This window comes from Hyla sarda (assembly GCF_029499605.1).
Source record: "Hyla sarda isolate aHylSar1 chromosome 1 unlocalized genomic scaffold, aHylSar1.hap1 SUPER_1_unloc_22, whole genome shotgun sequence".
In the NCBI taxonomy this organism is placed as follows: Eukaryota; Metazoa; Chordata; class Amphibia; order Anura; family Hylidae; genus Hyla; species Hyla sarda.
This window is the reverse complement of record NW_026607584.1, coordinates 11244-37763: the sequence shown is the minus strand read 5'-3', so window position 1 is coordinate 37763 and position 26520 is coordinate 11244. Positions and strand designations below refer to the sequence as shown.

General features: G+C 48.0%; 1 protein-coding gene across 5 annotated transcripts; it reads right to left on the bottom strand.

Annotated features, from left to right (window-relative positions):
- Window positions 1-1322: 1322 nt before the first annotated feature.
- Window positions 1323-24564, bottom strand: LOC130298128 (oocyte zinc finger protein XlCOF7.1-like). 5 transcript variants are annotated; one of them, XM_056551030.1, is made up of 6 exons: window positions 24250-24564; window positions 23642-23825; window positions 21760-21886; window positions 21612-21676; window positions 21070-21445; window positions 1323-1391 (listed from the first exon to the last, which is right to left on the bottom strand). In XM_056551030.1, the coding sequence occupies exons 2-5, from the start codon at window positions 23711-23713 to the stop codon at window positions 21104-21106; spliced, it is 606 nt and encodes a 201-aa protein (XP_056407005.1). In that variant the 5' UTR covers window positions 23714-23825; window positions 24250-24564; the 3' UTR covers window positions 1323-1391; window positions 21070-21103. The 5 variants fall into 5 exon arrangements, with proteins under 5 accessions (XP_056407005.1, XP_056407006.1, XP_056407003.1 ...); XM_056551031.1 differs by lacking the exon at window positions 1323-1391 and adding an exon at window positions 23477-23531 and having other exon boundaries at window positions 20422-21445; XM_056551028.1 differs by lacking the exon at window positions 1323-1391 and adding an exon at window positions 20422-20869.
- Window positions 24565-26520: the final 1956 nt, after the last annotated feature.

Here is a 26520-nt window from a genome sequence, read left to right as displayed (position 1 = left end):
GTACTCACCCCTCCCCCCCACAGCGGGAAGTTAGGGTGAGCTGGTCCGGGCCATCTATGCTGCAGGGACCATCCGGTGGGGAGGGATACTCATTCCGGGCGGTCCATTTTCACCGGAGGGCCCTCTTCATGCGCAACGTCCCTGTGCGTCGTCGTCAAGGCAACATCACTAGGACCAGCTCACCCTAACTTCCTGCCGAGGGGAGGTGAGTACAAAACAAAAAGGCCACAGTGGTCTTCAACCTGCGGACCTCCAGAGGTTTTAAAACTACAACTCCCAGCATTCCAGGACTGTCCGGGCATGCTGGGAGTTGTGGTTTTGCAACATCTGGAGGTCCGCAGGTTGAAGACCACTGATGAAGGGATTGAAAGGTGGTGATGATGAAAGGGAGGGGGATGATGATTAAGGGGGGGATGATGATGAAGGGGGGGATGATGATGAAGGCCGCAGTGGTCTTCAACCTGCGGACCTCCAGAGGTTTCAAAACTACAATCCCAGCATGCCCAGACAGCCGATGGCTGTCCGGGCATGCTGGAGGTTGTAGTTTTGCAACATCTAGAGGTCCGCAGGTTGAAAACCACTGATGAAGGGATTGACAGGCGGTGATGATGAAGGGGGGGGGGGGATGATGACGGGGGTCTGGATGATTACATGGGGGGATGATGTATTTCCCACCCTAGGCTTATAGTGAAATTAGGGGCCTCGGCTTATATTCTGGTCGGCTTATACTCGAGTATATACGGTAGTTAGAAAACCAGAATCAAATTCATCATTATAACCTCCCTCTGCATTACCCTGTTTATTATTTTCCAAGCAAGCACTTTGTTCTAATTCGTCCACTCTCTGGCGTGCTCCTTGTATAAGGGGTTTGGGATACACTTTTTGTTTAAAACGATTCTCCAGGTTATCTAGTTGTTGCTGGCATTTTTGTGTGGAAGAACAATTCCTCCGGATTCTTTTCATTTGACCGAATGGAATGTTCTTCTTCCATTGTTTCCGATGGCAACTGTTAAAGTCGAGGTAGTTCCTTAAAATAGTTGGCAGTATGCGAACAGCCATCCGGAATATAGATATTTAAATCCAGGAACTCAAAGTTTTTGGGGGGACTGATGCAGCTCTGCCTTTGGCAATCTCTGGCTCTGCCATAGCGCTTTTTTTGAAGGGGCGTGTCGGCTGCCGCTTCATTTGGTGGTCAACACGCGCTATCTGGCCAGCGAGCCAGGGCCCCGTACAGGAGATCGCGGGGGCCCCCAGCGGTCGGACCCCTCCCCCGCAATCTGAAACTTATCCCCTACCCTTGGGATAGGGGATGTTTTTCAGCACTGGACTACTCCTTTAATTGCCTCCAAAATGAAGTTCCTCTGATGTATTTTTTTTCGGTCTTTATGTACCTTAGGTAAAAAATAAAAATAAGGTACATTTAGGTTGGGGTTAAATATATATCATGTTTTTCCCTCTTAACTCCTTGGGGACGGAGCCCATTATTAGTGTTGAGCGGCATAGGCCATATTCGAATTCGCGAATATTCGCGAATATATGGACGAATATTCGTCATATATTCGCGAATATTCGCATATTCGTTATATTCTCGTTTTATTTTCGCATATGCGAAAATGCGCGTATGCGAAAATTAACATATGTGAATATTGGCATATACAAAATTAGCATATGCGAAAATTTGCATATGAAAAAATTAGCATATGCTAATTTTCGCATATGCGAATTTACGCACGCCAGTCTCACACAGTAGTATTAGAGCCTTCTTTACACCACACAAGCTGGAAGCAGAGAGGGATGATCACTGTGATGTGTACTGTGATTTAAAAAAAAAAAAAAAAAAGAATATTCGGAATTACGAATATATAGCGCTATATTCGCGAAATTCGCGAATATGCGATATTCGCGAATAATATTCGAATTGCGAATATTCGCGAGCAACACTACCCATTATAACCCTAAGGACGGGAGCATTTTTTGCAATTCTGATCACTGTCACTTTAAGTATTAATAACTCTGGGATGTTTTTACTTTTCATTCTGATTCTGACATTGTTTTTTCGTGACATATTCTACTTCATGTTAGTGGTATATTTTTGTCGATACTTGCATCATTTCTTGGTGAAAAATTCCAAAATTTGATGAAAGAATTGGAAATTTAGCATTTTTCTAACTTTGAAGCTCTCGTCTTGTAAGGATATCAGACATTCCAAATAAATTATATATTGATTTACAAATACAATATGTCTACTATATATTTGCATCATAAAGTTGAGATGTTTTTACTTTTGGAAAACATCAGAGGGATTAAAAGTTCAGAAGCAATTTTCCAATTTTTCACAAAATTTTCAAAATCAGAATTTTTCAGGGGCCAGTTCAGTTTTGAAGTGGATTTGAAGGGCCTTCATATTAGAAATACCCCATAAATTACCTCATTATAAAAACTGCACCCCTCAAAGTATTCAAAATAACATTCAGAAAGTTTGTTAACCCTTTAGGTGTTTCACAGGAATAGCAGCAAAGTGAAGGAGAATATTCAAAATATTCATTTTTTACACTCGCATGTTCTTGTAGACCCAGTTTTTGACATTTTACAAGGGGTAAAAGGAGATAAAGCCCCCCAAAATTTATAACCCAATTTCTCTCGAGTATGGAAATACCTCATATGTGTATGTCAAGTGTTCGGGGGGCGCAGTAGAGGGCTCAGAAGGGAAGGAGCGACAATGGGATTTTGGAGAGTGAATTTTGCTGAAATGGTTTTTGGGGGCATGTCCCATTTAGGAAGCCCCTATGGTGCCAGAACAGCAAAAACAAAACACATGGCATACTATTTTGGAAACTACACCCCTCAAGGCACGTAACAAGGGGTCCGGTGAGCCTTAACACCCCACAGGTGTTTGACGACTTTTCGTTAAATTCGGATGTGTAAATGAAAAAAACATTTTTTCACTAAAGTGCAGTTTTTTTCCCCAAATTTACCATTTCTACAAAGGGTAATGGGAGAAAAATCCCCACAAAATTTGTAACACAATTTCTCCCGAGTACGGAGATACCCCATATGTGGCCCTAAACTGTTGCCTTGAAATACGACAGGGCTCTGAAGTGAGAGAGCGCCATGCGCATTTGAGGCCTGAATAAGGAATTTGCAGTAGGGGTGGACCCGATTACAAGGATGGGGCTTGTCTCCACCAAAACCCTACAGCAGTGTTTACCAAACAGGGGGCCTCCAGCTGTTGCAAGACTCCCAGCCTGTCAGGACAGTCTATGTCCAGCAACACTGGGAGTTGTGGTTTTGCAACAGCTGGAGGCGCTGTTTAGGAAACACTGCCGTATGAGACGTTTTTCATTTTTATTGGGGGGGGGGGGGGCGACGTGTAAGGGGTGTATGTGTAGTGTTTTACTTTTTATTATTTGTTAGTGTAGTGTTTTTAGGGTACATTCATTTCCTTGAAGGAAACCCACTGTAAACCCGCCCGTGTGAGTGTACCCTGTACATTTACATGCGAGGGGGGGGGGGGGGGGGGCGCTCCAAACCTTCAGCTGTGGCAAAATGACAACTCCCAGAATGCACTGACAGACCGTACATGCTGGGAGTTGTAGTTTTACAACAGCTGTAGGCACACTGGTGGGGAACCACTGAGTTAGAAAACAGACTCTAGCTCAGTGATTCCAACCCATGTGCCTCCAGCTGTTGCAAGACTACAACTCCCAGCATGTATGGTCTGTCAGTGCATTCTGGGAGTTGTAGTTTTTCAACAGATGGAGGCACATGGGTTGGAATCACTGAGTTGGGAAACAGACTCTAGCTCAGTGTTTCCCAACCAGTGTGCCTACAGCTGTTGCAAAACTACAATTCCCAGCATGGCCAGACAGTCAGGGATGCTGGGCGTGTAGTTCTGCAATATCTGTCCCTTCAGATGTTGCAGAACTACAACTCCCAGCATGCATGGACAGTCTGGGCATGCTAGGAGTTGTAGTTATGCAACAACTGGGGAAGAACAGTTTGGAGACCGCCAAGTAGTGGCCTCCAAACTGTAGCCCTCCAGATGTTGCAAAACTACAACTCCAAGCATGCCCAGACTGTCCAGGCATGCTGGGAGTTGTAGTTCTGCAACATCTGAAGGGACAGATATTGCAGAACTACACGCCCAGCATCCCTGACTGTCTGGACATGCTGGGAGTTGTAGTTTTGCAACATCTGGAAGGCTACAGTTTGGAGACCACCATATAGTGGTCTCCAAACTGTGCCACTTCAGATGTTGCAAAACTACAACTCCCAGCATGCCCAGACAGTCAGTGCATGCTGAAAGTTGTAGTTTTGCAACGTCTGGAGGACCATAGTTTAGAGACCACTACACAATGGTCTCCAAACTGTGACCCTCCAGATGTTGCAAAACTACAACTCCCAGCATGCCCAGACAGCCTTTGGCTGTGTGGGCATGCTGGGAGTTGTAGTTTTGCAGCTTTTAGAAAGCCACAGTAAAGATCATTTATCGCGATCTTCACTGCAGCCTTCTCCGCCGCACTTTCCGGCCACTGCTCTTCCTGCTGCAGCCGCTGCTCCGTGGATGCCGCCGATGCCGCCCCTGAAGGTCCAGGTAAGCCGGGCCATGCTCCCCCCTTTCCGCCCGTGTTCCCCCCGCTCTGTACCGACTTCCGATCGGTGGCCAGAGCGGGGGAAATGAACTCTAACCCCCTGCCCCCCTCCTGCCATTGGTGGTCAGCCTGACCAACCAATGGCAGGGGATAGGAGGGGGTGGCAACACTGTCACCTCGCTCCTATCCTTTAGGCTGGTCGGAGCTGTCTCTGACAGCTCCGATCAGTCTTATTTTCCGGGAGATCGGGTCACCAGTGACCCGATTTGCCCGGATCGCGGCAAATCACAGGTCTGTATTGACCTGCGATTTGCTGTGATCGCCGATATGGGGGGATCTCAGGACCCCCCCTAGGCATTGCCATGGGATGCCTGCTGATAGATATCAGCAGTCATCCCGGTCCGATCACTGCCGCTCGCCGTCCTTAAGTGACGGGACGCGAGGGCGTATGCATACGCCCTTCGTCCCCCAACGAGTTATAGGGGTACTATTAACATTTGACCGCTAAGCAGTCACTAAGACCCTATATTTCCCACCCAATATAAAACTTAACGTTTATTGAGCCAAGATTAAAATAACCTCACACATATTGATCCATAATCCATTGATTGGCATGACACTGCATGCTATCTTAATTGAATTGAAAAGATAGATTGTGGCTGCAGTCCACAATCTATAGTGTGAGACAATTAAAAATCTAACACATTGCCCGCCCGCCCGACGTTTCGCCACAGGCTGTGACTTTATCAAGGGCTAAGAGGCTAAGGGCGTGTCGGCTGCCGCTTCGTCTGGTGGTCAACATGCGCTATCTGGCCAGCGAGCCAGGGCCCCGTACAGGAGATTGCGGGGGCCCCCAGCGGTCGGACCCCCCGCAATCTGAAACCTTTCCCCTATCCTTGGGTTTTTCAGCACTGGACTACTCCTTTAATGGCCTCCAAAATGAAGTTCCTCCGATGTATGGGCATCAAGGGATCTTCCACTAAAAAAGATCACGCCGCTTCCACTCCTCTGTCATGTGGGATGTTACTATATAATGAAGAAACATCTAGTGTTGCCCACATATAGTCCTCTTCCCGTATGATATCTCTCAATAGGGTTAATAAATGCCCTTTATCTCTGAGGTTTGCTGGTAAAGACACCGCACATTTCTGTAACTGATGGTCTATATATTCAGATAAACATCAGGCAACTATCGGACGACAAGGGGATTTTTTTTCGGTCTTTATGTACCTTAGGTAGAAAATAAAAATAAGGTACATTTGGGTTGGGGTTAAATATATTTTATGTTTTTCCCTCTTAAAGGGGTACTACGCACCTAGACATCTTATCCCCTCTCCAGAGGACCCCCGTGATCTTGGTTGCGGCACCCTGCTGTCAGCATACTTGCTCTGTGCGTAATGACGGGTGATACAGGGGCCAGAACATCGGCATAGCCATTGACTGTCCTGGTACGCTGGGAGTTTTGCAACAGCTGGAGACACCCAATTTGGGAAGCACTGCCGTAGGGTAATTTGTTGGTGGATGCAAATCCCTAATTTAGGCCTCAAATGCGCATGGTGCTCTTTCACTTTGGAGCCCTCTCACATTTCAAGGGAACAGTTATGGGTTACACATTTTTTTCTCTCTTCTTTTACCCCTTAGGGAAAGGTAAATTTGGGGTCTACACCAGCATGTTAGTGTAAACAAATTACATTTTTTACACTAACATGCTGGTGTTGCCCCATACTTTTAATTTTCCCAAGAGGTAAAAGGAAAAAAAAATTGTATATTTTGACGCAAAGTGCTCTGCAGGCGCATAACATGGCTCAGAAGGGAGAGTGTACCATATACATTTGAGGCCGAAAGTCACAGCAGTTCTGACATAAACATAAAAAAAACACCCACATGTGACCCCATTTTGAAAACTACACCCCTCACGTAAAGTAACAAGGGGTATAGTGAGCCTTAACATCCCACAAGTGTTTGACAAATTGGAGGTGAAAATAAAAAAAATTAAACATTTTTTTACTAAAATGCTGGTGTTACCCCAATTTTATCATTTTCCCAAGGGGTAATAGGAGAAAAAGCCCCACAAAATTTGTAACCCCAATTCTTCTGAGTCAGAAAATACCCCACATGTGGATGTAAAGTGCTCTGCGGGTGAACTACAGGGCTCAGAAGAGAAGGAGCGCCATTGGGCTTTTGGAGAGAGAATCTGGCTGAAATTGAAGACCATGTGCGTTTAGGCCTCCATGGTGCCAGAACAGTGACCCCCCCCCTCCTACATGTGACCCCATTTTGGAAACTACACCCCTAATAAGAAGGGCAGTGAGCATTTACACCTCACAGGTGTCTGATAGATTTTTTGAGCAGTGGTCTGTGAAAATGAAAAATGAAAATTTTTCATTTGTACAGCCCACTGTTCCAAAGATCTGTCAAATGCCAGTGGGGTTTAACCCCTTAAGGAACCAGCCCATTTTCACCTTAAGGACCCAGCCATTTTTTGCACATCTGACCACTGTAACTTTAAGGCTAGGTTCACACTACGGAATCTCTGGGCAGAATTTCTGCTGGAGATTTAGCCGGCAGCACTAAGACCGCACAGACTGCATTGCTGTCACCATAGATGGCAATGCATTTCTGGGTGGATCTTTAGGGAGATCTGCTGAGAAATGCATTGGCATCTATGGGGACGACAATGCATTCTGCGGGGTCCTAGTGCTGCACGTAACAAGGGGTCCAGTTAGCCTTAACACTAGAGATGAGCGAATCGAAGTTGACAAACCCGAATTCGTTGCGAATTTTATGAAAAATTCGATTCGCAACGAATACGAATATCGCCGCGATTCTATCGCACAAATCGCTTCATTAAACTCCATTTTACAGCGTTCCAGGCTATTGGAGACCTAAGATGGCGGATCCACATGTGAGTACATGGGGCAGGGGATTATGGGAGGGCGGGAAACAGCGGCGGGAATGAAGGTAGGCGGGCTGACCCTGAACCACATGTGAGATGCAGCCTATCAGTGTTCACTGACCCCTGTGATGTCACAGCCCCTATATAATTGGCGGCCATCTTGCCTCACTTCATTTCATCTATGCACTCAGATGGAGAGGACGGGACTGTGTGCGTGTGAATAGCTCATACCACAGCGTTACACTGCAACTGCTAGTCACATCAGCATTATGGAAAGGCAGGAGTGCAGAGTGCTGTGCTGTTACACTGAGAAGGATCATTGATTGCTAAGCCTCCTATTCACATTATTGAGCATTGCAGCAGAGAGGGGCAGATAGCTGTCAGCTGCCTCATACAGATCTCCAAGCTGCCTGAACTTTATCAACCATCTTATCTCCTCATTTTTCAGCTCTATTGATTTTTTTTATTCTCCACAAATCTTCTGCTGCTCAGAATTGTGGGACAGAGTGCAATTTAGGGTTTAATCCCTGGATTATTTTTTTGTGGTGCTGCACTGTTGGGTCCTGCTGCTGTTCAGAAATAAGTCATATTAGTGTGGACTTTGGTGCCTTTTTACCATTTTTCACCTGTTACTCTGTCTCTGTGCTAAATTCAGTGTTATACCACACGTTATATACCTGCCGGTGTATTAAAGAAAAAAAACATTTTTCCTGAGTACAAATACGCTTTTTCAGTGGCCTTATCATTGCAAAGGGCCTAAATACAAGCAAATAGCGTACTGTTACGCCGAGCGCTCCGGGTCCCCGTTCCTCCCCGGAGCGCTCGCCTCATCTTCGTTGTTGCAGCGCCCCGGTCAGATCCACTGACCGGGTGCGCTGCGGTCCCGCCTTCAGCCGGGATGCGATTCGCGATGCGGATAGCGCCCGCTCGCGATGCGCACCCCGGTCCCCGTACCTGACTCGCTCTCCCTCGGTCCTGTCCCGGCGCGCGCGGCCCCGCTCCCTAGGGCGCGCGCGCGCCGGGTCTCTGCGATTTAAAGGGCCAGTGCACCAATGATGGTGCCTGGCCCAATCTTCCCAATTAGCTTAATTGGCTCCCACCTGTGCACTTCCCTATATCACCTCACTTCCCCTGCACTCCCTGGCCGGATCTTGTTGCACTTGTGCCTAGTGAAAGCGTTCCCTTGTCTGTTCCTAGTCCGTGTTCCTGACCTCCTGCCGTTGCCCCTGACTACGATCCTTGCCGCCTGCCCCCGACCTTCTGCTACGTCCGACCTTGCTTCTGCCTACTCCCTTGTACCGCGCCTATCTTCAGCATCTTCAGCAGCCAGAGAGGTGAGCCGTTGCTAGTGGATACGACCTGGTCACTACCGCCGCAGCAAGACCATCCCGCTTTGCGGCGGGCTCTGGTGAAAACCTGTAGTGGCTTAGAACCGGTCCACTAGCGCGGTCCTCGCCATCCCTCTCTGGCACAGAGGATCCACTACCTGCCAGCCGGCATCGTGACAGTAGATCCGGCCATGGATCCCGCTGAAGTTCCTCTGCCAGTTGTCGCTGACCTCACCACGGTGGCCGCCCAGCAAGCCCGACAGATCGCCCTTCTAACCCGTCAGCTGTCGGAAATGTCCACCATTTCGCACCAACTTCAGTCGCAACTTCTCCAGCAATCTTCTCCTCCGCCAGCTCCTGCACCTCCTCCGCAGCGAGTGGCCACTCCTAGCCTCTGCCTGTCCTTGCCGGACAAATTTAATGGGGACTCTAAGTATTGCCGTGGCTTTCTTTCGCAATGTTCCCAGCACTTGGAGATGATGTCGGACCAGTTTCCTACTGAAAGGTCTAAGGTGGCTTTCGTGTTCTGCCTTCTGTCTGGAAAAGCCCTGTCATGGGCCGCACCGCTCTGGGACCGCAATGACCCCGTCACTGCCTCTGTACACTCCTTCTTCTCGGAAATTCGAAGTGTCTTTGAGGAACCTGCCCGAGCTTCTTCAGCCGAGATTGCCCTGCTGAACCTGGCCCAGGGTGTTTCTTCCGTTGGCGAGTACGCCATTCAGTTCCGTGCTCTTGCTTACGAGTTGTCCTGGAATAGTGAGACTCTCTGCGCGACCTTTAAAAAAGGCCTATCCAGCAACATTAAAGATGTTCTGGCCGCACGAGAGACTCCTGCTGACCTACATGAACTCATTCATCTAGCCACTCGCATTGACATGCGTTCTTCCGGATGGCGTCTGGAGCTCCGCCTGGATATGGACTTAGTTCGCACGAAGCGTTTTTTCTCTCCGGCTCCTCTCTCCTCTGGTCCTCTGCAATCTGTTCCTGTGCTTCCCGCCGCGGAGGCTATGCATGTTGACCGGTCTTGCTTGACACCTCAAGAGAGGACACGACGCCGCATGGAGAATCTTTGCCTGTACTATGCCGGTACCGAACACTTCCTGAAGGATTGTCCTATCCGTCCTCCCCGCCTGGAAAGACGTACGCTGACTCCGCACAAAGGTGACACAGTTCTTGATGTCAACTCTGCTTCTCCACGCCTTACTGTGCCTGTGCGGATATCTGCCTCTACCTTCTCCTTCTCTACTATGCTCTTCTTGGATTCCGGATCTGCAGGAAAATTTTTTTTGGCCTCTCTCATCAACAGGTTCTACGTTCCTGTGACCAGTCTCGCCAGACCCCTCTACATCTATTGTTTTTACAATAAAAGATTGGACTGTCTCGTACGTTTCCACACAGAACCCCTCCTAATTTGCATCGGACCTCATCACGGAAAAATTGAGTTTTTTTTCCTCAGGTTCTTTGGCCCCAAGAAGAGGGGGAGACCCAAGGGGGGGGGTACTGTTACGCCGAGCGCTCCGGGTCCCCGTTCCTCCCCGGAGCGCTCGCCTCATCTTCGTTGTTGCAGCGCCCCGGTCAGATCCACTGACCGGGTGCGCTGCGGTCCCGCCTTCAGCCGGGATGCGATTCGCGATGCGGATAGCGCCCGCTCGCGATGCGCACCCCGGTCCCCGTACCTGACTCGCTCTCCCTCGGTCCTGTCCCGGCGCGCGCGGCCCCGCTCCCTAGGGCGCGCGCGCGCCGGGTCTCTGCGATTTAAAGGGCCAGTGCACCAATGATGGTGCCTGGCCCAATCTTCCCAATTAGCTTAATTGGCTCCCACCTGTGCACTTCCCTATATCACCTCACTTCCCCTGCACTCCCTGGCCGGATCTTGTTGCACTTGTGCCTAGTGAAAGCGTTCCCTTGTCTGTTCCTAGTCCGTGTTCCTGACCTCCTGCCGTTGCCCCTGACTACGATCCTTGCCACCTGCCCCCGACCTTCTGCTACGTCCGACCTTGCTTCTGCCTACTCCCTTGTACCGCGCCTATCTTCAGCATCTTCAGCAGCCAGAGAGGTGAGCCGTTGCTAGTGGATACGACCTGGTCACTACCGCCGCAGCAAGACCATCCCGCTTTGCGGCGGGCTCTGGTGAAAACCTGTAGTGGCTTAGAACCGGTCCACTAGCGCGGTCCTCGCCATCCCTCTCTGGCACAGAGGATCCACTACCTGCCAGCCGGCATCGTGACACGTACCATATACCACCTTTTTTTCTGTCTCTGTGCTAAATTCAGTGTTATACCACACGTTATATACCTGCCGGTGTATTAAAGAAAAAAAAAGTTTTTCCTGCGTACAAATACGCTTAACAGTGTGCTCATCATTGCAAAGGGCCTACATACAACCAAGTAGTGTACTATTTAGTACCTGTATTTCTGTCTCGGTGCTAAATTCAGTGCTATTCCACACATTAGTATACACTGGCTGGTGTATACAACAAAAAAATAGTTTTTTTCTGAGTATAAATACGCTTAACAGTTCGCTCATCAGTGCAAAGGGCATACATAGAACAAAGGAGTGTACTATTTAGTAACTGTTATTCTGTCTAGGGCCTATGTACTTTGAAAGGACAGCCGTAAGTAATCGCCTGCTGCTGTTCTATACCCTCATAAACGCACTAAGTATGTCAGGCAGGGAAGTGCCAGGACGTGCACAGAGAAGGGGCAGAGGCCTACATACGTCAGGCAGAGTTGGCAGCAGACTTGGGGCAAGTGGCAGCAGGAGTCGCAGCAATAGGCCTGAGCTCCCATTAACACCCAGCGGTCGCGTCGTCGACCCATCTCTCCTCGTCAATTGGTTTGCACACTCATCCCCATCATCACAAGCGACATCTGACAACCCCAGTCAAGAGTCCGTGGGTTCCTCAGACACAACCCTCAGTTGGCATGGCCCGGGAGCAGTCCCCTTAATCCCATTGGCTTTGTCCTATGCTGTTCCCTCTCCCAAAGAAGTATCTCATGCTTTGGGTTCAGCTCCACAATTTAGCGAGGACGATGTAATAGAGGACAGTCAGCATCTAATGGGCAGCCAAGAATGTGAGGAGACATGCGTCCCTTACTCCGCAGTAGTGATGCGGAGAGTGACGTGGGAGGCGGTGTTTCAATTGCTCAGGGTCCTGAGGCAGACACTGTTGTGGAACACGAGGAGGACATCAGTGATGTGCACACATCTTTTGATGATGATGAAGCCGATCGCAATTGGGAGCCGGGTGCAGAAGCCGGGGCTTCATCATCATCATCAGGAGAAGAGATTTGCTCTTTGTCTATGAGGCAGCAAGGCGGTAGCACGGTTGGCAATCAGCGTGGTGGTGGCAGTAGTGAAAATTCAGGAGCCAAACGTGCCAGGGGGAGACCACCTGCTTCGCGGCAAGCTACCATTCAGGGAGGTAGTGGAACAGGGGTTCCTGGAGACGGCGCCAATAGCAGTGAAATAGTGCGAACTACGGGTGGGAAAATCAGCTACTCTGCGGTGTGGTTGTTCTTCATAAAGAATCCGGAGGACCGTAGTCACATGCAAAATCTGTGGGCAGAAAGTGAAGCGTGGCCAGGGTCCCAATCTCGGCACCACGGCTCTGCGTCAACACATGATTCGCCACCATAAAGCGGCCTGGGATAACAGTGGCTCCGAGGTAGTGGTCCAGCCTGCCGCATCACCCAGTGGCCATCCGCTCCCTCCGTCATCCAGCCAAGGCTCCACCACCTCAGCCAAAGGGAGCATTGTGTCAAACCATCCTTCTTGCGCTCCTGCTTCCTCCGCTCGTAGTCAGCCATTCCGCCAACAATCGATCGGCGAAGCCATGTCCAAGAGACAACAGTATGCGCCCACTCCTCCAACGGAACAGAAGTTGAATGTGCTCCTGTCCAAGTTGCTGGTGTTGCAGTCCCTCCCTTTCCAACTGGTGGACTCTGCAGCTTTCAGGGCATTGATGGCTTGTGCCGAGCCGAGGTGGAGAGTCCCAAGCCATCATTTCTTTGCGAAGAAGGCAGTACCAGCCCTGCATAAGTTTGTACAAGAGAAGGTGAGCCAGTCCTTGAGCCTGTCGGTGTGTTCAAAAGTGCACGGCAGCGCCGATGTGTGGAGCTGTAACTATGGGCAGGGACAATACATGTCTTTTACGGCCCACTGGGTAAATGTTGTTCCTGCACAGCCACAGCAGCAACTTGGACAGGTCACACCGCTTCCTCCTCCACGCTTTCGCTCCCAGGCAGTTGGTCCTTTTACAGTGTGCGCCTCCTCCTCCTCCACCCCTGTGTCCTCTGCCTCCACTGCACATCCAAATCTCGGTGGCCCTTCATCGTACCACGTGTGTAGGGCACAGCGGTGTCAAGCCGTCCTTGACATGGTTTGCCTTGGTGAACGGAGTCACACAGGGGAGGAACTGCTGAAGTTCATTAGGAAAGAAATCCGAGTATGGCTTACTCCACGAAATCTGGAAATGGGAACCATGGTGACCGACAATGGGAAGAACATTGTGGCTGCGCTGCGACAAGGAAGTGTGAACCATTCGCCCTGCCACGCGTGTTGAATCTGGTTGTCAAGAAGTTCATCAAGTCTTCACCCCATTTGCAAGACGTCCTGACAATGGCAAGGAAACTGTTCATGCACTTCAGCCACTCGTACACCGCCAAGCAGACTTTGCTTGAGCTGCAGCGTCAGAACGGTATCCCACAACATAGTCTCATTTGTGACGTTGCCACACGTTGGAATTCCACCCTCCATATGTTGGACAGACTATACGAACAAAGAAAAGCCATCACGGATTTTTTGGTGTAACTTCAATGTGAACAAGTGGCAGCTCATACGTGACACCTGCCGTTTGCTGAGGCCCTTTGAGGAAGCCACATTTTTTGTTAGTCGCTCGAATTAAGCCATGAACGACGTAATTCCACTCCTACATTCACTCCAAAAAATGATTGAAAACATGGCTGGTCACGGCAATGGAGATGTTGCGCCTACATCAGAAGGCTACATGAGTCCTGTGGGGGATGAACTGGAGGAGGATGATGAGGGGCAGAGTGGAGCACAGTTTACGGTGGATGAGATGGCCGGTGTTTCTGGTCATTGGACAGGAGGGGAGGAGCAGGAGCAGCCAGAGGAGCTGGAGGGTTATTACGAGGGAGGCGAGACAGAGGACCCAGACACACCATGGCAGTATGCAGTGGAGATGGAGGCAGGTAGTCACAGTGAGTCACTGTCACAAATGGCACGATGCATGCTGAGTTGCTTGCGTAGTGACCCCCGAATTGTCAAAATTCGTCAGCGCGATGACTTCTGGATCTCCACCTTATTAGACCCTCGCTACCGGCCCAGAATGGGGGCCTTTTTTACACCCACTGAGAGGGAGGACAAACTGACCTACTTCAGGGAGCTTCTACGTAGTCGGTTGGCCGATGCCTATCGGCCACATGGTCCATCCACTCGCAGGTCTGACTCGGAGGGCCCTCTGCGCTCACCTTCAACTGCCACGGCTGCTGGGGAGGGGAGGGGTGGCAGGAGCAGTACCGGCTCAATCAGCAGCAGCCTGAGTCTCCAGTCGCTGATGAGTAGCTAGCTTCAGCCGCATAGTGAAGCTACTCATCAGCAGCAGGTGGACATGGAGCAGGACCTGAACCAGCAGGCGATGGCTTACCACGACATGACCCTGCCAACAACCGTTGAAGATCCGCTGGACTTCTGGGCAGCCAAACTCGATTTATGGCCGCAACTAGCGGAGTTTGCCCTGGAAAAGCTGTCCTGCCCGGCCAGTAGTGTGCCATCAGAGCGGGTGTTTAGTGCGGCCGGGGCCATAGTCACCCCAAGGTGAACTCGTCTGTCCACTAAAAATGTGGAGAGACTGACGTTTGTCAAGATAAATCAGGGATGGATCAGCCAGGATTTCCAGCCACCAATGACAGATGGGTCTGAGTAGATTGACCATGCTCCTACAACAAAATTTTCTCTATTGTGGTTGGTTATGAAACCCTCTGGGGCAGACCTGGGGATTGTACGGTCCGCTTGACACATACGGCCCTTTGATTGGCTCTGACCGGCCCGCGCTGATTGGGGGACAACTATGCTGCCTAATCTGGGGGACATCTATGCTGCCTAATCTGAGGGACAAGTATGCTCCTAATCTGGGTGACATCTATGCTGCCTAATCTGGGGGACAACTATGGTCCTAATCTGGGGGACATCTATGCTGCCGAATCTGGGGGACAACTATGCTCCTAATATGGGGAAAACTGAAGCTTCTGGCTTTGGGCCTATAATTTTTTGAAGTTTAGCAGTAGCTAAATACATGCTTAATGCAAATGTAAACATTGATATTTAAATGTAAGGGGTTATGAAAACCTCTTGGGTACTGCAAATGCATGCTCCAGACTCATTCTGTGTCTTTCAGGAACTACTTGCCTCCCTGGTGCCTCTGGCCTTGGGCCTTAAATTTTTGGATGTTTAGCAGTAGCTAAATACATGCTTAATGCAAATTTCAACAATGATCGTTAAATTCTCGGCGCTCTGCCAGGGCCTTCTCCTACCCCGCCTGGGCCGATCCAAAGACCTCACTAACCAACTCACTAACTAATCCAATCGCTTATAGCGAAGGGCGGTGTGTACAAAGGGCAGGGACTTAATAAACACCATCTTATGACCCTCACTTACTGGTAATTTCTCGTTTTAAGATTAAATAATTGCAATCACAGATCCCTATCACAAACTGGTTTCAGCGTGCAACACACACCTGTCCTTGAAAGATAGAGAGACGCTAATCCATTCAGTGGAGCGCTAGTGCGGCCCAGGACATCTGAGGCCATAACACACCTGTTATTGCTCGATCTCGCAATTGATTGGGCAAGGTAAGGGGTTATTAAAGCCTCTTGGGTACTGCTGAGGCCTACTCCTGACTGCTCCTGGTGCAATGTATGGGATAATTAAACACTCTTGGGTAGTGTTATTGTTAAATTTACTGGTAATTTTATCAGTAATAAAATTGAATTTTGCAGAATGCTAACCGTTACACAACGGAACGCTTGTTGCGTGTGATTTTTTAATGAAAAAAAAAAATAGATGGAGAGGGATTAACTCTGCTTAATCATTTTTGGCGAATAGAATTCTTTTGCCATCTGATTTTTTTGGAGACAGATGCACTTACACACATGTAATAATTTTTTTTAACCAAATTTCAAACATTGTGTGGTTTATTACTTTTGAGAAGAATGTCTTTGGGTGGTCCACCATCCTGCATTATAGAGTCTTCTGAACTGCTGTATATGCGCTTGTTTTAAAAAAAAAAAAAAAGGTATTTTGTCCGACAATTTCAATAAAATGTTGCGTTTTTTTGGGGTGGATTGTGAAGCCCGGGTGACGGGTGTGTAGTGTGTACTCGTGCATCAGTCACCTCCAGTCTGTGTCCGTTAGGCAATATATGGGTTAATGATGCAGCAGAGGTGGAGCTTTGGTCTTGGAATTTCAATTATTTAAAAAAATTTAACATATTGTGTGGTTTATTATATTATAGAAGAATGTCTTTGGGTGGTCCACCGTCCTGCATTATAGAGTCTTCTGGACTGTTGTATATGCGCTTGTTTTAACAAAAAGGTATTTTGTCAGACAATTTCAAAAAAAATTGCGTTTTTTTTGGGTGGATTGTGAAGCCCGGGTGTGTACTCGTGCATCAGCCAACTCCAGGCTGTGTCTTTCAGGCAATCTATGGGTTACTGATGCAGCTGAGGTGGGGCCTGGGTCTAGGAATTTCAATTTTTTTTTACAAAAAATTCAACAATTATGTGGTTCATTATTTTTGAGAAGAAAGTCTTTGGGTGGTCCACCGTCCTGCCTTATAGAGTCTTCTGAAATGTTGGATATGCGCTTGTGCTTACACAAAGTTGTAAATTTAAAAAAATAATGTATACAATTTTGTTGATTTTGGGGTGGATTGTGAAGCCCTGTGTGTACTGGTGCATCAGCCAACTCCAGACTGTGTTCTTCAGGCAATAAATGTGTTCCTGATGCTGCAGAGGTGGGGCCTGGGTCTGGGAATTTAAAATTTTTGGATTGCGGGTGCTACAAAAAAAGATGGACACACCCTAATCTGTTCAGTGGAGCGAGCCTGCGGCCCCGGGCATCTGAGGGCATCACACACCTGTTATTGCTCGATCTCAGGAGAAGGGGGTTCATCATCGGGAGAAAAGAGTTGCAGGTTGACCTTGAGTCAGCAAGGCGGTAGCACGGTTGGCAGTCAGCGTGGTGTGGCAGTAGTGGAAATTCTGGAGCCAAATGGGCCCGGGGAAGACCACCTGCTTCGCAGCAACTTACCTTTCCGGGAGTTAGCAGGTTACCAGCACCGGTCAATGAGAGATAGAGACACGCTAATCCGTTCAGTGGAGCGCGCCTGCGGCCCCGGAAATCAGAGGGCATAACACACCTGGTATTGCTTGATCTCGCAATTGATCGTGCAAAGGTAGGTGGTTATTAAAGCCTCTTGGGTACTGCTGAGGCCTACTCTTGACTGCTCCTGGTGCAATGTATGGGGTAATTAAACACTCTTGGGTAGTGTTTTTTTTTTTTTATTTACTGATAATTTTATCAGTAATAAAATTGAATTTTCCAGAATGCTAATCGTTACACAACGGAACGCTTGTTGCGTATGATTTTTTAATGAAAATTTTAAAAAAATACGGACAGGGATTAACTCTGCTTCATCATTTTGGGCAAAAAAAAGTCCTTTGGTGATCTGATCTTTTGGAGACAGATGCGCTTAAACACATATTGAATTAGTTTTTGTAAAAAAATTTCAAACATTATGTGGTTTATTATTTTTGAGAAGAATGTCTTTGGGTGGTCCACCGTCCTGCATTATAGAGTCTTGTGAACTGTTGGATATGTGCTTGCTCTTACACAAAGGTATTTCTTTAAAAAATTTCTAAAATGTTTTTTTTTTTTTGGAGGGGATTGTGAAGCCCGGGTGTGTACTGGTGCATCAGCCAACTCCAGGCTGTGTCATGCAGGCAATATATGGGTTACTGATGCCACAGGGGTGGGGCCTGGTTCTGGAAATTTCAAATTTTTGGATAGCAGGTGCTACCAATGAGAAATCTTTGACAAAAATTTCACATATTGTGTTGGTTTTTTGGGGGGGGATTGTGAAGCCCTGGTGTGTACTCTTGCATCAGCCAACTCCAGGCTGTGTCATGCAGGCAATATATGGGTTACTGATGCCACAGGGGTGGGGCCTGGGTCTGGAAATTTCAAATTTTTGGATAGCAGGTGCTACCAATGAGAAATCTTTGACAAAAATTTAATATATTGTGTTGTTTTTTTGGGGGGGATTGTGAAGCCCTGGTGTGTAGTGTACTAGTGCATCAGCCAACTCCACGCTGTGCCATTCAGCCACTAAATGGTCTCCTCTTGCCACGCTATGTCCACGCTATGTCATCCAGTCACTATATGGTCTCCTGATACTGATGCCACCACCAGGCTCTGTCATTGTGCTGCTGTGCGGCAGTGATTCTATAAGCGATGCCGGTAATCTGCATGCTATTCTGAATAACAGTATTATTTTACTACTCCAGCACACTCCATATGCGTTTTATATACCCCTATAGAGGCTGTATGTAGTCTAGAAATAGCCTTTTTTAACATCGATTCGCCGCAAATAAATTCGGATCGAAACAAACTTTTCGGGAAAATTCGGCGAATCGGCCGAATCGAATTTTTGAAAAGTTCGCTCATCTCTAGTAATAAGGGGTGCAGTGAGTATTTACACCCCACTGGCATTTGACAGACTTTTGGAACCGTGGGCTGTGCAAATGAAAAATTACATTTTGTAAACGCACATGGCCTTCAATTCCAGCCAAATTCTCTCTCCAAAATCCCAATGGCGCTCTTCTCTTCTGAGCATTGTAGTGTGCCCGCAGAGCACTTTATATCCACATATGGGGTATTTCCTTACTCAGAAGAAATGGTGTTACAAATTATGGGGGGCTTTTTTCCTACTACCCTTTGTGAAAATGAAAAATTTGGGATAACACCAGCATTTTAGTGAAAAAATTTAAAATTTTCATTTTCACGTCCAACTTTAACGAAAATTCTTTAAACACCTGTGGGGTGTTAAGCCTCACTATACCCCTTGTTACATTCCATGAGTGGTGTCGTTTCCAAAATGGGGTCACATCTGGGTATTTATTGTTTTGCGTTTATGTCAGAACCGCTGTAAAATCAGCCACCCCTGTGCAAATCATCAATTTAGGCCTCAAATGTACATAGTGCGCTCTCACTCCTGAGCTTTGTTGTGCGCCCGCAGAGCATTTTACGCCCACATATGGGGTATTTCCGTACTCAGGAGAAATTGCATTACATATTTTGAGGGTCTTTTTTTCCTTTTAACTTTTGTGAAAATGAAAAGTATGGGGCAACACCAGCAAGTTAGTGTAAAAAATAAAAACATTTTTACAATAACATGCTAATGTAGACCCCAACTTTACTTTTGCCCCCCAAAATTTGTTAGGCAATTTCTACCGAGTACGGAAATACCCCATATGTGGCCCTAAACTGTTGCCTTGAAATACGACGGCTCCAGAGTGAGAGAGCGCCATGCGTATTTGGGGCCTTAATTAGGGATTTGGTTATAGGGGTATTCTACACCAGTGATTCCCAAACAGGGTGCCTCCAGCTGTTGCTAAACTCCTAGCATGCCTGGACAGTCAATGTCCGGCAATACTGGGAGTTGTTTTGCAACAGTGGTCTAAAAACTGTGGCCCTCCAGATGTTGCAAAGCTACAACTCCCAGCATGCCCGGACAGCCAAAGGCTAGAAGCAGCAGTGAAGATCACTTTACAGCGATCTTCACTGCTGCCTCTGATACCAACGCCGCCTCCTCCACTTGCCTGCCGCTGGTCCCCGCTGCCTGTGCCGGTCCTCAGGTATGTGCCGCCGTCCCCCCGCCTCATTGCCCCCCACAGCTCTCAGGGTCATCTTCCCCCGCTCTGCCTGGACTTCTAGGGGCAGGCAGGGGGGGGATCTGAACTTTCACCCCCCCCCCCCCCCCAGTCAGCTGAGACACAGTGATTGGTCAGCTCCACTAAGCTCCCTGCAGTCTATATTTAACCCTTCCAGTACTTATCTCTGCTGACACTTCTGTCCGGGTCACGAACTGGTCTAGAGTAGGAACAAATCCCCATAGCAAACCTCTCCTGCTCTGGACAGTTCCTGACATGGACAGAGGTGGCAGCAGAGAGCAATGTGGTCAGACAGAAAAGAACTACATAACTTCCTCTGAAGCATACAGCAGCTGATAAGTACTGGAAGGGTTAAGATTTTTAAATTAAAATAATTTACAGATCTGTATAACTTTCTATCATCAGTTGATTTTTTTCCCCCTCCGGAGTACCCCTTTAAGCCACAGAACATAAATGGTTTTCTCATCCTGCCTACATTTCCCATGATTCTTCTGACTTTGCAGAGAGAGAGGGGGAGTCTGATCACTGCAGTTCACCTAATGAGACCAACCTGATCACATGACTAGACTCTACCGACCAGAAGCCTAAACTGCTAAGACTTGTTCTTATTTTCAAGCTTAATATCCTGTACATTCACTTTGCTGACATGGCTTTAGCTGAACTGTCCTTCCCATAGGGTCTATGACTGATCGTCCGGCATCTAGGTCTCTTCCTCTTAGTCTCTGGTGAGCAGCAATGTTTCCATCCAGGGGTGTAATGATCATGGCTGCAGGGGGGGCTCCTCTGGGGGTCCGGGGTATATGTCTCAGCTCCTCGGGGGAGCACCGCTTCAACTGTCTCCGCTTCTTTGTCTCTCTGCCCCATGATTTCCGCACCACTTGTATACAGCAGTGTTCTGGAGCAGCTAGTAATGTCTGCCAGGTACAGGCCACATGATCAGATCATAAAGCAGCCAACACCAGGTGACATCTGCCGGAGGACACAGCCGCTCTGGGGGATGATGGGGAGAGGTATTTATTCTTCCACTGGAACAAAGTGGGTATATACACAGTGTGGGGTGAACAGAAGATGCAGAACAGTCTGTGGGGCACAGTAATAGTGAGGGGGCATAAAAGGTGAAGAATCTATAGTAAGAGCGCACAGAAGGGCCTGTGGTCTAAGATTTGCTTTGAAGCCCCCCAAAAAACTCTAGTTACACCATTACATCCCCCAAGAATAACTGCAGCCAGTGACCAAGAAGAATCTATGACTGTTCTCTGCATTTAGTGGTTACTACTCACCTGGGCGGTTACCTGAAGGAATGTCCTCCTTATACTACTCATCACCGCTCACATCTGTCACTTCTTCTTCCTTTATCTCTGTAGCATTAATATAGATCAGATCTTTCCATGTAAGAATGTCCTCCTTACACTTCTCATCACCGCTCACATCTGTCTCTTCTTCCTTTATGTCTGTAGCATTAATATAGATCAGATCTTTCCCTGTAGGAATATCCTCCTTATAATGCTCATCACCGCTCACATCTGTCTCTTCTTCTTCCTTTATGTCTGTAGCTTTAATATAGATCAGATCTTTCCCTGTAGGAATGTTTTCCTTATACTGCTCATCACCGCTCACATCTGTCTCTGGAGCATTAATATTGTTCGGATCTTCTCCCTGATTCATAAGATATGGAAGAAATATTGTAAAAGTCATCAGACAGTAGGGGAAGTCACGTGGGATGTTATAGATGAGCAGGAGATGAGGAGTCATGGAGGGTGAGGGGACTGACGACAAGAGCTTCACAGCCCTTCTACAGATCATAGGGAATATCTCCATCTACCTGATCATCCTGTGGAAGAAGAGGACGGGGACACCTCTCTGGTGCTGTTCTCTTACTGGATCTGACTGTAGGGAACACATACAGAGACTGAATTCATTCTTTACATACAAATAATGAGAGGACGTGTGTATATAGTCATGTCTATTACCTGGTGATGTGAGGGGCTGCTGATCCTCCATCATGACCTGATCCTTGTACTGATCCTTGTGTCCTTCTACATACTCCCACTCCTCCATGGAGAAATAGATCGCCACGTCCTGACACCTTATAGGAACCTGACACATAATGATACAGTCATCACCCCGACCCCTCCAGTGGTGTTACTGTATAATGTCCCAGCATTCCCAGCAGTGTCACCTCTCCAGTCATCACCAGACCCCTCCATTACAGTATAATGTCCCAGCAGTGTCACCTCTCCAGTCATCACCAGACCCCTCCATTACTGTATAATGTCCCAGCAGGGTCACCTCTCCAGTCATCACCAGACCCCTCCATTACTGTATAATGTCCCAGCAGTGTCACCTCTCCAGTCATCACCAGACCCCTCCATTACTGTACAATGTCCCAGCAGGGTCACCTCTCTAATCACCAGACCCCTCCATTACAGTATAATGTCCCAGCAGTGTCACCTCTCCAGTCATCACCAGACCCCTCCATTACTGTATAATGTCCCAGCAGGGTCACCTCTCCAGTCATCACCAGACCCCTCCATTACTGTATAATATCCCAGCAGTGTCACCTCTCCAGTCATCACCAGACCCCTCCATTACTGTATAATGTTCCAGCATTCCCAGCAGTGTCACCTCTTCAGTCATCACCAGACCCCTCCATTACTGTATAATGTCCCAGCAGTGTCACCTCTCCAGTCATCACCAGACCCCTCCATTACTGTATAATGTCCCAGCAGTGTCACCTCTCCAGTCATCACCAGACCCCTCCATTACTGTATAATGTCCCAGCAGTGTCACCTCTCCAGTCATCACCAGACCCCTCCATTACTGTATAATGTCCCATCAGTGTCACCTCTCCAGTCATCACCAGACCCCTCCATTACTGTATAATGTCCCAGCAGTGTCACCTCTCCAGTCATCACCAGACCCCTCCATTACTGTATAATGTCCCAGCAGTGTCACCTCTACAGACATTACCAGACCCCTCCATTACTGTATAATGTCCCAGCAGTGTCACCTCTCCAGTCATCACCAGACCCCTCCATTACTGTATAATGTCCCAGCAGTGTCACCTCTCCAGTCATCACCAGACTCCTCCATTACTGTAAAATGTCCCAGCAGTGTCACCTCTCCAGTCATCACCAGACCCCTCCATTACTGTATAATGTCCCAGCAGTGTCACCTCTCCAGTCATCACCAGACCCCTCCATTACTGTATAATATCCCAGCAGTGTCACCTCTCCAGTCATCACCAGACCCCTCCATTACTGTATAATGTCCCAGCAGTGTCACCTCTGCAGTCATCACCAGACCCCTCCATTACTGTATAATGTCCCAGCATTCCCAGCAGTGTCACCTCTCCAGTCATCACCAGACCCCTCCATTACTGTATAATGTCCAGCAGTGTCACCTCTCCAGTCATCACCAGACCCCTCCATTACTGTATAATGTCCCAGCAGTGTCACCTGTCCAGTCATCACCAGACCCCTCCATTACTGTATAATGTCCCAGCAGTGTCACCTCTCCAGTCATCACCAGACCCCTCCATTACTGTATAATATCCCAGCAGTGTCACCTCTCCAGTCATCACCAGACCCCTCCATTACTGTATAATGTCCCAGCAGTGTCACCTCTCCAGTCAGCACCAGACCCCTCCATTACTGTATAATGTCCCAGCATTCCGAGCAGTATCACCTCTCCGGTCATCACCAGACTCCTCCATTACTGTATAATGTCCCAGCAGTGTCACCTCTCCAGTCATCACCAGACCCCTCCATTACTGTATAATGTCCCAGCAGTGTCACCTCTCCAGTCATCACCAGACCCCTCCATTACTGTATAATGTCCCAGCAGGGTCACCTCTCCAGTCAGCAGCTCCATCATCTTGATCGTTGATGAGTTCTCGGATCTTCTGTTCATCCATTTCCTCATGTATCAGGGAGTGAGGTGGGGGCCCCGGGATTTGGCTCAGGGTTCTTCCCCATCCTTCACACACAGGGGCCCGACAGCGCCCACTAGAGAACTTCTTCACTACTGTGTAATCCTGTGTATGGAGAGACACATTAATATCACTACATACATTCCCAGAATCCCTCACCTCTCCAGTCATATCCATCTGTTATTACATAGATAAGAATGAGGTCATGTGACATCACTCCCAGAATCCCTCACCTCTCCAGTCATATCCATCTGTTATTACATAGATAGGAATGAGGTCATGTGACATCACTCCCAGAATCCCTCACCTCTCCAGTCATATCCATCTGTTATTACATAGATAAGAATGAGGTCATGTGACATCACTCCCAGAATCCCTCACCTCTCCAGTCATATCCATCTGTTATTACATAGATAAGAATGAGGTCATGTGACATCACTCCCAGAATCCCTCACCTCTCCAGTCATATCCATCTGTTATTACATAGATAAAAATGAGGTCATGTGACATCACTCCCAGAATCCCTCACCTCTCCAGTAAGCCGGAAGAGTATCTGTAGGGTGAGGTTTATGATCCTGTCGGCCATCTTGTTCCTGTCTCTCTCCATGGTTGATGGGTCATCCAGGAGAATTCTCTTATATAGAAGATATCAGCAGAGGATCCTGGATTGGAGAAACCTGAAGGGAAGAAGAGGAGACGATGATAAACCGCACCAGATTCTATGGAGAAATAAAATCCATTTCCTGGAGATAATCTGGGGAAACATCTGAGGAGACATTATAGTTACAATCATGGAGGCTGTAAACCTAGTCAGTGGATCCATCATAGTCTGGGGTGGAGTCATGGGAGATGGACAAAAAAAAAATTAGACAGCAATCCAACACTGTTTAGTTCTTACTGACGTGTCTATGGGGGTAGGTTTTTGGATTTTTAACTATATTTTTTCCTGGGAGCTGGAACTTTCACTTTCTATTTCCTGCATTCTATACAGGATCCGGCCCGTTGTCTTCTCCGAGCTCCAGGAACAGGACCTCACTTTCTCTGTTGGACGGTGATCACATGTGGGATGAGAAGGGATTAATGGACTTTTTCGATTAAAATCAATATTGGTAATCGCTGTCGACGATTTCCTTTACCGATAAATCGCGCATCGATTAGTTGTTTCAGAAATCCTCAAAAGTAGAGCGCAGCATACCACGGTGACATCATCATTACGGATGACCATTCGGGCCGTACGGCTGGGCTTATGATCTAGAAGAAATGCCAAATCAGGGTTAATGACTATTTCCCGGTTTCGGAAGGCGTCTCCACTCCCCCTCAATGTCCTCTATCTCACCAGGATACAGAGTACGATCATAATCCTGGAGTTACGGGAGACGGTCGGGTGATGACTTTCATCAGGACTTGATCATTGGATATAACGGTCATATTGGGTAAACGGCGCTGACATCTGTCCTGTATTATAACAGCGTTTACCACATTGTCCTCCTCAGTTATTGACGCGGTCACATGACACATTTCTGCGCTTTTCATACTTGGATTCACATAAAGCGTTGGTGGGATCATAGGTGAATGGATCCGCGTCACACTGGGAATTATTGTCCCGGAATGTTACGTAATTGTCCAGAAATGGGGCAGAAAGCCAATCGGGTCTCCAGGGTTGGTACGACACTATGTCGGGAGTTTGAATCCTGACGTGGATGTTGTCCCTCCAGGTGCCCACGTTATGGATCCTTCTAATCTGGAACACATTGTTTTTGGTAACGAAGGGAGGTGGGGAGATCCACCAGGACCACAGTGGCGGCCATCTTAGATTAATATCTGGAGGCCGCTCAGGATCGTAGCCTCCAAAAGAAGTGTCCGATACCGGAGGAAGAAGACTGATCAGGTGACAGGATGGGCGGGGAGGTGACCTGCAGCCCTTCACCATCCAGACATCCTCTGGGGGGCAGTATAGGCAGGAGATCAGGTAAATGAGTGCTGGCCAGTACAGAGCTTCCACAGAGCTTTGATTATGAGATCTAAAGGGTTAATGATGATGACCAAAACTAGTGGTGAGTGCTGGCGGCTTATAGCTCCTGAGCTCACCTCAAAGTCCTATAGAGGGTGCAGAGTGTTATTATATACTGTGTCCTTAAGGGGTTAATAATAAACATCCCCAATAATCCTGAAAGGGAGAGAACACACATACCTGTATCTGTAGAGGAGACGCGTGCTTACAGGACCTGCGATGATGTCACCGTCATGTGATCAGTCACATGGAGGAGGAGGAGTCACATGATCAGGGGCTGCAGCTCTAGGCTCATCTGCTCAGTGTATGCAGGACTCTGCTGTCACATGACCATTATCACAGGTCCTTCAATCACAATCTTTTCTATACAGGCTGTGGAGGTGTCTGTATTCTTAGAGCACCGAACCGCCCACTCCTGTCACATGATCCTCCCCACAGGTCCTTCAGCCACAGTCACATCTATACTGCTAAATTTTCCTCCAAATGTACTGGTCACATGATTATGACATCATCACAGGTCCTACACCACCAGCATGTAGCAGATACAGAGCAGGTCCTGGTGGGGCAGTCACTGCTGTTGTGTTGTGTGTGGAGATCTCTCAGAGCAGCAGCCCCTGATCATGTGACTCCTCCTCCTCCATGTGACTGATCACATGACGGTGACATCATCGCAGGTCCTGTAAGCACACGGCTCCTCTACAGATACAGGTATGTGTGTGCGGTCACCATCAGATCAGGATTATTGGGGATGATTATTATTAACCCTTAAGGACACGATGTATATTTACA